General features: G+C 57.4%; 1 protein-coding gene across 5 annotated transcripts in view; it reads left to right on the plus strand.

Moving 5' to 3' along the window:
- Positions 1 to 4,415: 4,415 nt before the first annotated feature.
- The window catches only part of PMEPA1 (prostate transmembrane protein, androgen induced 1), a 34,681-nt gene continuing 26,524 nt past the window's right edge, over positions 4,416 to 12,572 (plus strand). For 2 of the 5 annotated variants that reach the window (XM_046902890.1, XM_046902891.1), the window contains exons 1-2: positions 5,445 to 5,625; positions 9,794 to 9,808. In XM_046902890.1, the coding sequence (XP_046758846.1) occupies positions 5,523 to 5,625; positions 9,794 to 9,808 (118 nt within the window). In that variant the 5' untranslated portion in view covers positions 5,445 to 5,522. Of the gene's footprint in view, positions 4,476 to 5,444; positions 5,626 to 9,793; positions 9,809 to 12,572 lie in introns of those variants that run through there. The other 3 variants (XM_040650746.2, NM_001031492.2, XM_046902892.1) reach the window with 2 other exon arrangements.

The raw sequence follows: 12,572 nt of genomic DNA on the forward strand, positions 1-12,572 counted from the left end.
AGGGGTGCGCAGAGCGGTGAGCAGCACTCGGTGCACCGAATCCCCCCGCGGGGAGGTTTGCAAAGCCAGCCCCGCCGGGCGCAGGGTGAGCTGGAAGTGCCCCAGACACTGTCCCCAGACACGCTGTCCCTGTCCCCTGCCCTCTGCCACCGCTCAGACAATGGCAGAGGAAGCCGCCCGGGCCGTGTTTCCCTTCTGGTCCTTGGAGAATCGGGGCAGCACACAAGCTGGGGACGGATTTAGCTCCTGGATGCGGATGAAACGTCTCCGTGCCGACTGCTCCTTCCTCCGTGCTCAGCCCCTCGTCACGGGAGTGGAACTGCGCACGAGGGAACAGAGCAGCGCAGTCAGCGCGGCAGACAGAGCACAATGTGGGGAAACAAAGAGCGGGGCTGTGTTTGCTGCCTTCCTGGTGGCATTCACTTCTGCTCAGAGCCGGCTTCCTCTTTTCAGGAGCCTCTTGACCTGCAGATCCCTCTCCTCAGCAGCCCCGCAGCCCCGTGCCTGGATCCGGCTGCCTCTTCAGATCAAACCAGCAAAATGCATTGAGCACAAAGAGCCCGAGCTCTGCGTGCGCTTCGAGGCTTTAAGCTCCCTGGCGGTGGTCCCTGGGGCTCAGATTTGTTTGAGGGCAGCAGCAGGGCTACCTACAAACACGCCAGGGAGTGGGAAGGCTGCCAGGCCCGGCCCTGCTGCTCTGTCCCACAGCCCTTTGGGCACGGTGTGCAAGCTGCTGCTTGGCTTTGGCCGGGCAGCTGCAGGGCACAGCGGGTAGCAGGCTGCAGAGCTCCGGGCCTGCACTGAGCTGTCAGTGCCCTGCCGTGCCCTGCACTGCCGGCCCAGCTAGAAGTGTGGCTGTTGGCCGCACTGGGACACAGCAGTGCTGCAGTCCTGGCAGCACCCTGAGCTCTGACAGCCGGCGGGCTGCCTTTGGGACCAATGGCTGTCACCAGCTCAGCAAGAGTCCCGCTCACTTGTTTTTACCCAGCTGTGGAAGTAGATTTGATTCCCGATTATTATGCTCTGGAGTCAAGCTTCCATTAGGTAACTTATGGCGTAGCCTACATATGTGTCAAATACTTGCTATCGTGTTTTTAATTAAAATGCCTGTGATAATACCGAAAGGAGAGGAGGGAGCAAGGAAGGGAACCCAGATTAAGTTTTTAATTGTTTTAATAGTGAGATTTGGTTCGGTGAGAACAGGGCACGTTGGTTTCCTTGGAAACACCGGCGATGGATGAGCTGCATAAATCCAGCAGGAAAAGATTTGCACAAGCGGAAGCCTTTGGTTTTAACTGAGATTATAACTCTTTTCGTTCGGAAAACGAGATCCCCCCGCGGCCCCCGCAGAGCACCGGGCCGGGCCGGCAGGGACCGCAGGAGTGCGCGGTGCTGCGGGGGGGCTGCGGCGCACCTCGGGGCGGGGCGATACGCGCTGCGGGGCGGCAGCTCTTCCCAACCAAAGGGGAAAGCACGGCCCGCAGGTACAGCCACGCGGAGGGCTCGCAGTGTCACGCAGGGGATGGATGGACGGATGGATGGATGGACGGACGGACGGACGGATGGATGGATGGATGGATGGATGGATGGATGGATGGATGGATGGGGGTTTCGGCGCGTCAGGCAATCGCTGGGCTGAAGGCAACGCAGCAGCTGAGTAAATAGAGTTACGGAAAAGGCATTTATGGGAGAGTTCGCGTTCCAGGATCCTCCCTCTCTCCTCGTCCGCCCGTCTGTTTGTGTTCCCGTCGCTCTGGTGCTGTACGCCGAGCGAACGGGGCCGCAGTGCGGAGGGTGCCAGGGGCACGCGCGGCGCCATCTGCGCCGGACGCCCACAGCGCACACACCGCACAGCGGATCGGCCCCGCAGCGCGGCTCGGCTCGGCTCCGCACGGCTCGGCCCGGCCCGGCCCGGCCCCTCCCGCAGCCGCCGCCCCCCGCGGCGCTCCCCGCCGGCACGGGGCCCTCCAGGCGGCGGCGCGGGAAGGCGCGAGCTGCGCCTTTGTCACGGCACCGGGTCACCGCGCGGTCACGGCCCCGCCCCACGTGGACGGAAAGCCCGCATGGCCGGGTGTGCCCCGCCTCCTTTCTCCCATTGGCTGTCCGGAGCCCGGCGGACGGGTCTCCCACTTCTGATTGGCTGAGCGCTAGCGTCGTTTACATGCGGAGGGCGGGGGAACGCCCGTCCGTGACATCGGGCGCCGTCTGGGGCCGCCCCCGCGGCGTCTGGGGACCTTAAAGGGACCGCCGCACCGCCGCTGCGCGGGTTGGGTGACTCCGCTTCCCGGGGGCAGAGGTGCTGCTCAGAAAAGTGCGAGGTTGTGGCACGTCCTGGCGTTCTGGGACTCGTTCCCTAGCGCTGCTTTATTTTACATGCATTATGCTGGGATACCCCGGGTTAGAAGGGACCTGCAGGGATCGTGGGGTCCTGGCCCCGCATAAGACCACCCGAAATTCCCCGCCTGGTTTTGCTGGTTTTGGTTTTCAGCGCAAGAAAATAAAGCGCGTTCATGTGGGGAGCCGTGAGGGTGACTGGGGCTGGCACAGCGCTGTACTCCCGTGGGTACTGCTGGGGCGGAGGTGTCCTGTGCTGCTCTGCACTGAGCTCTGCTCTATGGTGACAGCGACAGGCGTGGAGCTATCGGGAGGAGCCGGGGGGTGTTGGGGAAAGGCTGTGCCGAGAGAGTGGTGGGCATGGCACAGTAACCGGGGCTGCCAGAGCTCACGGTGTTGGGGCAGCACTCTTGGGCATAGGGTTTGGGTTATGGGTGGTGCTGTGGGGAAGCAGTTGGACTCCATGAGGCTCAGGACGGGAGCAGCAGAGCCACAGTTCGTTAGGGGAGACACGGGTGGGCACTGCGGATCGTTGGAGGTGGAATCTCGATTGTGGCGGTTCTCAAGACTTACTGCAGAGGATGAACTCTGAGAAGGAAAATGCGTCTGATGTTCCAGACAACAATGAGGGCTCATCTGCTGAGGAATTAATCCTGAATGGCTGCTGGGCTTTAAATCATACGTGAGAGTAATCTGTGCAAACTTGCAGAGGGAAGCGAGGGGCTGCTGGGCACCGTCCCTGCCCTGCGCTGTTCTCTGCACAGATCTCACTATTGCTGCCGGGGAGAGCCCTGGAGTGCCTCGTCCCAAGCAGTTTAAAAACCTAAATGAAGAGGTTACTCACCAGAAGGTGGGAACCGTGTCTGGGATTGTTAGAAATAAGGTGTGCTTGAAAATAAATACAGAATTACTCACCATGGTAACTATTGCCCTATTGCGTCGGTGCGTATCTATTTAACATTAATCCAAGTAGTGCTGTGAGATATTCCGTCTCCTCAATGGACAGCTGTTTGGTTAACAAACCTTTGGGGAGCTGTTTTTGCGTTTCTTTGCATCTCCTCAGCCACTCTGCGAAGATGGTTTGACTCTTAGGGTTACTTCTGTTATTACGGCCCTCTCCTTCCAGTTACGGTCCTCAGCCTGTGCCTGGTGTAGCACTGCAATGATCACGCAGGGTCACTGCAGTCTGTAACGCTGAAGTGCTGCCGTGACAAATGAAAGCAAAGACTGAAGCATGACTGTGTGAGCAGCGACTGCAGGCCTGGAGACAGTGCTGTTGGCCCCACCGACCAGAGAGCATCGCTGTGTGCTGTGCAGGTTGTCCAAGGAGCTCGAGCTCAGCCGGGATGGAGCGCAGGTGTCAATGCAGAGATGGACTGGAGAAGCAGCGCAGTGTGGTGCTGCCCTGAGCACTGGGGTTTGGGGGGGATGGATGGTGTTACTGCGGAGCGTTCAGTTAGCTGAGGTACACTGATTTTACCAGCCCATCTGGGATGACTTTAATTATTTGTTCTTAAATCACAGTGGAAAAATGCTGATTGTTGTAAAGCCGCATGAGTGGTTCAGATGCAGTCGGGATAGCGGGAACTGGGGCGTTTGTAGGCCAGCATCGACTTGCAGACCGTTCTGCTTTGTCTTCCGGGAGGTGAGGGCGATGTGCGGACTTGCAGCAGCCTGTGTCTGCAACCGGAGCCTTCCTCCCATGCAGCCTTCCTCCTGCGGTGCCCTGCAAGCTGTGCAAGCTGTGGGGCTGCATGGCCCGTGTCCCTGGGCAGGGGGCTGGCACTGCAGGGCTGGCACCGCACCGTCACCATGCCCTGAACATAGGTGCTGCCAGCTGCGGGCAGGGGCTGAGCTCACAGCCACCTTTTGGGGCCACCAGGTGGGATCTGGTCTCTAATATTCAGCTGCCAAAGGCTTTGAATACACAAAGCCGTGTCTCTGGTGGAGCAGTGGTGGCAGAGGGCCCACGCACACCGGGAGCTGAGCAGTGCAGCTCCCGCCAGGCACGGCGTCCCAGCGCTCCCCAGGATGGTGACTGCCGGGTGCCACACAGGGGCAGGCTGGGCCTGGCAGCCACCGGCTGTCTCCCCAGGCAGCTCCGCGGCGCCGGACGGGGCACGAGGCGTCACGAAGCGCAGGCACGTCGTTACCGAGCGTTTGTGAACCGCCACGGCAAAATCCATCCTGTTTTGGGGAGGGGTACCGGGTGGGGCTTCCGGGAGTGACCTCCACGGTGCGCACAGCGCCGGGCTGCGGGACTGCGGGGTCCCAGAGGTGCGCTGCCCCCCGGCCCGGCCCGGCACGTGGCTGTGCGCCGCGAGGGTCCCTTTCCGGGATAAGAACGTCTGCGGCGACCCCCGGCGCGTGTTACCCCGGGGAGGAGATGGAGCATTTCCCTTTCACCTTTTTAAAAGCGGACGGGCCGCTCCATTTTGAAGCGATCGCTCTAAAGCAAAAATAATAATAACCAAAAAAAAGGGAATCGGAACTACGGGTTGAGATCCGGAGGAGCGCACAGCCCCGCGCCGCGGCGCTCGGCCGTGCCCCGTTCCCTTCCCCTCTCTTTCCCTTCGGATCGCGGCACTCGGGGCCTCCGCCCCCCCCTCCCCCCCGGCTCCGCACCGCGGGGCGCCCTCCCCCCCCCCCCCCCCTCCGTGCCCTCCCCGCAGTGCCCCCCCCGCGGCGGCGGCGCGAGGACGCGGGGCAGTCCCCGTCTGGCGCTGACGTCACGGGGCCCGCCCGCGGCTGGCGGCGGCGCGCGGCCGCGTCCCCGTGGCCGTGAATGAGCGCGGGGGGCGGGAGCGGAGCGGGGAGCGGGGAGCGGGGAGCGGGCGGGCCGCGCTCCCGCCGCGCCGCGCCGCTCCGCCGCGCCCCACAAAAGTGAGGGGCTGCCGCGGCCGGGCCCAGCACAGCGCCGCCCGGGCCGGAGGGGGCGCGGAGCCGAGCCGGGCGGAGCCGAGCCGTGCCGGGCAGAGCCGCTGCGGGGGGCGCTGCGCTGCGCCGCGGTTGTGATTTCCAATTTTTAATCGCAGCTGCATTTCCCTCCCCCCGCCCCCCCGCGCCGAGGAGGAGCCCCGGCTTTATGTGGTGCTGCCCGGGGAGCGCTCGGCGGCCCTGAAGCGCTTTGTGTCGCCGTCGCCTTCTTCTTTTTTTTTTCCTTTTTTTTTTTTTAATTTTTTTTTTAAATGTATAACTTAATGGGTCTGAACAGCACGGCCGTCGCTATTCAGCCCAATGTGTCCTGCACATGCAACTGCAAAAGGTCTTTGTTCCAGAGCATGGAGATCAGTAAGTACCGTCCTGCGGCCCTCCGGGGCTGGGCGTGCAGTGCTGGGCGTGCAGATGGCAGCGGGCGGTGGGAGCGGGGCCGGGGAAGTTCCCCGGGCTGTGGCCGCTCTGCGCTCCCCACGCGCGGCGGTGGCACCGCGGGGCCGCGGCTGAAGGTGCGCTCCGCTCCGCCGCCCCCGCGCGGTGCCCGCCGCCCCGACCCCCTCTCCCGGGGCTCCCCCGACCCCGCGGGGCCCTCCCTCTGTCTCGGCGTGAGGAGGCGCGGATAGGAGCCCCCCCACCCCACCCCCATCTCCCGCTGTCGGCGTGGTTGTGCTTTTCTGGGGTTTTTTCCCCGTCTCTTTTGGGGGCTGTTCGCCTGCGGTAATGAATATTTTTCAACCCGAGCAGAGTAGGAGAGGGCAGCGCCTGACCCGGTAGCACCGCCGTTCCGTTGCTCTTTGCCTTTTGGAGATGGAGCGCAGGATGGCACTGCCGAGGACACAGGCGCGGTGGCTGCTCTGGGACTGAAAACCGAAGGGGTTTTCTGTACGGGGAAAGATCTCGGGGCCGGGCGGGCTGTCAGCACGGGGCTGCGGAACTTAAACCCGCTGAGGCTGATGCTGAACGGCCCAAAACCTCGGGAAGGCTGTGCGGGTGTTCCCAGCACCGGATGGGTTCTCTCAGTGCCCGCTGCGGGGTGATGGCACCGGGCGGTTCGTGCCGTTCCCGCAGTGGTTCCGTGAGCGGTGCCGCGCACAGCCCGGTGCCGGGCAGCCTCCGCCGTCTCCGGTTCCGCCGCCGTTCTTCGGTTCAGGTGTCCGCGTCCTGCCGGAGAGCTGGGGGCGGTTCTACACCGGCTGCTAAAATGGATTCACTCTGAATTTTAGCATAAACCATTCCCTTTGTACTGCGTGCGTTTAATCTTGATTTAATCTCATTCGTGTTCAGACAAAACTAAGCTGGATTTGCCTGATTTTATTAACACTGCCGGTACTGAATAGACCATTCTTTTCCCCTGACTCCGGCGGCCGGGCGGGATGTGCATACCAATAGCAGCGGATAAATAATGAGGGCCCTTCCTTGGTGCCAGCGGCAGCGCTGCGGGGCTGAGGCTGCGCCCGGTGCCGGGCTGGGCTGGTGGCAGCGCTGGGAGCTCACACGGGCAGCGTCTGCTGGAGATAGAGCTGCTCTCCCACTCTGTTGCCGTGAGGTTTTGTTGCAACCACCCCAGCTTTGAATTTCACGCTTCTTAGAGATAGCATCTTGGGTTTTGTTTCTGCATTTTCTGACACGGGCTTAGCGGGATGCAGTGCCCGCAGTCCCGAGGGCTGTCCCTGCAGTGCTGCCCACGCTGTGCTCAACCCCACTGCTGCTGGGGCTGGGCTGTGTGGCCGGGCTGCAGGGCTGCTCGCCTGTCCGTCCTTCCCGGGCTTCCCCTTTGCCACCGATGTCATTTACCTCTCTGCTGCTGCTCACCATAGTGTCACCGGTGGGCTGCGGTGGTCCTGCAGGAGCTGTTAGCTGATAGTCCGGCTCTGGAGGGGAGGGAAGAGCTGAGCCCCATCCGCCCTCACAGAAAGTCATATTATGGCTTTTTCCTCCTCCAGTCTGAGGGGACCTCTGGGCAGCTCCCATCAGATGCCATCTCAGTTCCCAGCCAAAAGTTCCCAGGCAGGAACACTTCGAGGCAGTGGCAGAGCTGTAAACTAATTTAACTCTCTCATTAGGTTAGCCCTGTATCTGAGTCCCCAGACTGTTTCTTCGCTGGCTCTCCCAAGCAGTGGGCAGCAGCTGTGCTCTGCACAGCTCCTGGATGAGGGGTTTGGGAAGGAGAGGCTGAGCCCATCCGGCGGTGCTGGGCAGCACTGGGTGCAGCAATGGTAACGAATTGCCTCTGCGGAGTGACAGAGGTCAGGACTGAGCCTGGTGTCAGAAGAGTCTGTAAAGAACTCATTGTGCGGTGAGTGACAGACTGAGGTGTGTGCCTGGCAGCTCATCGCTGCCGCCGGGGGGGGTGTTGCAGCATCCCACCATATCCACGGGGACCTCACCCGTGCCAGGGCTGCGTCAGACCCCATGGGATGTTCCCAAAGGGGTTCAGCTGCCAAGGGAGATGGGGTGCCGGTGAGGTGTTTGGTGCAGGGATGGGGCAGCTCCGGGCGTGGGTCTGCAGGGGTTGTGCTGGGTTTGTGCCGGTGCTGGGGGCTGCCTGGGAGCCACGGCGCTGTGCTGGGCTGAGCGGCACCGGTGGGAGCTCTGTCTGGAGTGAGGGCTTGGAGGTTTTTGCATTCCTGGGTTTAGTAACAAACAGTGCTGATGGCTCCTCTGAGGATCACGTCTCCTGACCACTTCAGACTGCGTTTTGGCAGGGATGTCTCTGTCCTGACACAGTGTCAGCAGCAGCTACAGCCTCGCTCAGGGCAGAGCGTATAATGCCTTTTTTTCCTCCCTCATCTGCGAGGTTTCCTGCAGGAGGCTGTAGGAAGGCTGAGCTGCCGCCAGTGCCTTAGCAAGCTGTGGAGTGTTCTCTAAGTGTGCTCCGGCTGTGGTTCTCAGTTTGGCTGCAGCCAAAACCGGGAGAGTGCCATGTGTCCCTGCAGGCAGCACTGCTCTGTGTGCAGGTTGGCATCCCCAGGGGTGCCAGGAGGGAGAGGGCAGGGGCGGGCACTGGCCTGGGGGCTGGCCGTGCTCCAGTCCTGCAGCACTGGGGTCATAAAGCCAGACTTGGTTTAGTGCCCTTGAGCAGTGATGTAATCCTGCTGCTATAATCAGGGCCGAATGAGAGAATGAAAAGACGTAGTGGAGGAAATAGGAGGAAAAAGATGGGCTTTTTTTTTTTTTTTCTTCTGGGTGAACACCTGGATGGCATCGCAGCAGGACCCTACTGCACACCCAGCAGCAGTGCCCAGGACCATGCACAGCACAGGGATGTGGCATGGCTGGGGCTGCTCCAGCAGGAGGTACCGAGCAGGGCATGGGGGCTGTGGGCTATATCAGGGGCAGCACATTGCCCAGCCCTCACCCAGCCCTGCACTCATTTCACCTGGTGCCGTTTGCAGGTGCTGACTGCGACAGGCTGGCACCAAAGTGTGTGACACACAGCACCCACACTGCGTCCCTCTGAGCCAGGAGCTCCGGGGGGGTCTGACACACCTCGAGATGCTCAGGGTATGAATGAGCCGCTTGCTTTGCAGATGGAGAGGAGTGCCTACAGAGAAGTGCTCTCTTTCCTTATTGGTTTTTATTTGCTGTTGCTCACCCAACGTGCTAACATTTTTAGCTTTCCAGCACTGAGAGTCAGTGGCAAGTTAAATCCAGCTTGAGAATGAATTTGTAAACCTAAATTATAAATGGGTAGACACGAGGATACCTTTTCAAGGGAAGTACCAAAATACGTGGTGTCACTAATAGGCATAATTACAACCCAGCTGCTTTCCTGCATAACTCACTGTGCCGTCGTCCCTGCTGGTCTTGTTTCAGGTAATGGCATCTGGCAGAATTTGGTAACCCTCATGAGCTAAAAAAGGTCATTTATTTGCAATGGTTTTTCGTTGACAAACTGGCTCACACCTCACTCACTGCCTGCAGGGAGATCCGTGCTGTTCGGTCACTGCAGCCCTTGGTGCTCACATGGGGCACCTGCTGGTGGTGCAGCTCTGCCCGCAGGGGGGTCTCCAGGGCTGCAGTTGGGCGCAAACTTTGTTCGTGCCATCAGCACACTGCCAGGCAGCCGTAAAGCAAAGGGATCATTAATGTCAGTGGGGATGCTGTACGCAGCGCTCATCCCGTCTGTGTGGCTGAATTGCCACAGGTTCATTTTGTGATGATTTGGGGAGGAAGCGCTGGAGATGGGCTGCAGCACTGGGGTAGCATCTGTGTGTGCACACAGGCGTGAACCCGTTTGTGAACGTTAATTGATGGAGCAATACAAGAAAGTCGTATAGAATGGACCTGGGAGAGAAGTGGTTGGTAGCGGGAGAAAGGAGTTGTGACTTTCTGTGCATTTTTTTAGAGCAGATAAATTTCAGCTGTAGTTCATCATCCAAATGGAGGATTTGGGGAACTACTGAGAGTGAAGAGAGCTCTGATGGGTTGGCCGGGAATACGGCTTCCAAGGCAGCACTTTGATCTGCATTTTAAATGCTTCTTTGTAATGGCAGTTTCACGATTTCTTTTCTCATTTTAGGTCAGTTGTGCAGAGGTATGTTGTGGGAGAGAACAGGACGAGCACACAGGATTCCTGTCTGCTTTGCAGCCAGCTGGAACTTGTACTTCATCCCAGATCTGTTGGCTACTGTGGTACATTCATGATGACGCCAGAAAGGAAATTAGGAGAGATGTTAAATATTATCAAAGCTTTGGGAATCTTCTGCAGTATCTCCAGCGTGAAAACTAAACTTGCATTAGCATTTCTGCTGCAGTATGGTGTGCAGCATCGAGTAGAGCACACGCCCAGCTTCGCAGGTTCCTGACTTGTTTTTGTTTACACCTGAAGGTTGATGTTCCCATGTGGCACATGCAGCCTTGTGGTCTCCTGCTGCACCCCAGGCCCTGAATCTAGCAAGCCAGAAGCTTTCTGAAGGCAGCCTGCTGCTCTGGTGGTGTTGGTGGGAACCTTTTTTTCCCTTTTCATCTACAGCATGTTCTCAGATAAACTATGTTTATCCCTGTAAAGAGGGCTTGTTGCATTAATTTTTGTGGTAGGGATGGAGTAAGGGGGCGGGTAGGAATTGAGAACATTTATTAAGGTTTTTGTTTAAATCTTGTGTAGCATCATCCCTTCTTGCAGCCAGTTTGAGCAGGGTTTCTCTCTGTTGGGGAATCAGTGGCCTTATGGGTGAAGGACAAATAGACAAGAGTTTCCCAGTGGATGCAGAGCTTTGTAGTCACTCTTGTGGTGCTGGCTCTGACTCCAAGATGTATGAGGTTGGCAGCAATCTGCAGACCAAGCTCAGCTGGAGAGAGAAAGGCTGCACCACTCACCTGCAAGCAATCAGCCCGCAGGGATGGGCCTTAGAGGGCAAAGGGTACAGCAGTGTCTGAGACAAATGGTAGCATATACACATCTGCTGCATCCTGGTCCAGAATGTCAACGACCTTCTGCTGGATGTCATCCTCATCATTCTGCATCCATTTCTGGGGTGGGATACTGATGTGGTGGATGCAGGGCGGCGTGGCCGTGCAACCTGCAGATGCAGTTGTGACACTCGATGCACTGGTGCTTATTGTGGGGGTCAGGCAGGTACCATGTCCCATCTGTGGATCCTTATAACTTAGCACAGCTCGTGGAGCGTGTCAAGGAGGATAACACTGCTAAGGTTATAATCAATGGAGGGTCACCTGTTTCCTGCAAGTAAGCTGACTTCAGGTTTCTAGCTGGGGCAGACTGGACTCAGGCTGCATGCGGAGCGGGGCGTTCTGTCTGCGGTGCGTGTTGGTGTTGTCACAGGCAGTGCATTACATAAAGCTATCTTGCACATCTTCAGAAACTTGCCTCACAAGTTGTCAGTGTTGGTGGATGTCCACAGTCCTTCCAAGTGGTTCACACGTTTGCATTCAGTGTACTCAGTCTCGCACATATCTTTAATGGAGTACTTCTGACTGGCTGATCTTTTACTTGCAGCGTATACCCAAGAATGTGCATTTAGAAATGCGGGTGTTTCTGCACGTGTCAGCACTGTGATCCATTCCCGAGGCCCTGCTCATGCACACGGGGATGAGGAGCTGTGTGTGCAGTGTTTTGCTGGCACGAGGCGTGGGCACTTCAGCAGGTGCAACAGGATTTCCCACATTTGCCAACTTGGCCCAAGCAACCCAGCCAAACACAGCTTAGCCTTGGAGAATGAGAGCTGCTTAACCCCCAGGCTCGGAACACAGTGGCAGTGAAAAGAGGCCCTTGCACAGGAATCAATACAACTTTTCAAAAATGACATGCAGGACGTGGTTTGGGGGTTTTTTTCCCTCCCTTCATTCTGCCCAATATGTTAAGTAGCTGGTTTGTTCCTGGAACCCCCTACAAATGGCTGTCAGTAATAATTCTGCAAAACTATGAATCAACTCTGCATGACTTTGTGCAAATAGACTGAGTAATTTCTTTGTTCTTTTCTTCTTACTTTGTAATTGGAGTCTGTAAAAGCCCAAAGGTTTGGTCTTGTGGAAAGCATGATTCATTTATTGGTGTCTGTGCCGACTAGTTATCTTTCAGTAATTCCAGAGTGCTGCTACAAGCCAAGAGTGATTCATACATGGCTAAGTGCACAAACAAATGGGGTCATGGCCATCTGCAGAAACTTTTCTAATCTATTTATGGTATCGGAGAAAGAAGTGGGTGTATTAAGGATGATGGAATAGGTGTCAATTACATTAGTGAGTATAACCAGTTAAGTAACACTAACCATTACTCAAAAACCACATCTGCGCATTGCTAAAGATTGCTACAGTAGGTCCTATTTAAATGCTAACGTAGGTCTGATACAAGAAATAAATTGTCTAGCTTGTCTCCTAAGGAACTCCCCTGCATAACTGCTTTGGTATTACCCACAGCCTTCCTTGAGATGCAGATGTGAACATGCATGGTGTGTGTTCATAGTAGCAAAGTTCTGCTCTTTGCTATGGCAGACCTCACTCTGTATCTTTTACGTGCAGATTTGGGCTTAATATATAATTAACTTGCTGTTAATGAGTGATAGCATTTCTTATTCGCACGTCATGCTAAGTGGCTGTGTGACGTGTGGCTTGTGTGATGATGGTGGTGCTCAGGTGAGTTGGTTTTCCTGCCAAATGCGTCTGAAGAAGTGCTCTAAAACCCCAGGGAGGAGACCTGCAGCGTACAAAACAGCTTTCTTCTATCCCTGTCCCATTTCACTCTCTGTGAGCATTAATTTTCCCCCTGGTAACTGATACTAAAAGCAGTTCTGGCTGCTTTTGCTTCAGAATCACGCTGTTGGGGTTTGGGTGGGTTGAGC

Source organism: Gallus gallus, chromosome 20 (assembly GCF_016699485.2).
Source record: "Gallus gallus isolate bGalGal1 chromosome 20, bGalGal1.mat.broiler.GRCg7b, whole genome shotgun sequence".
Classification (NCBI taxonomy): Eukaryota; Metazoa; Chordata; class Aves; order Galliformes; family Phasianidae; genus Gallus; species Gallus gallus.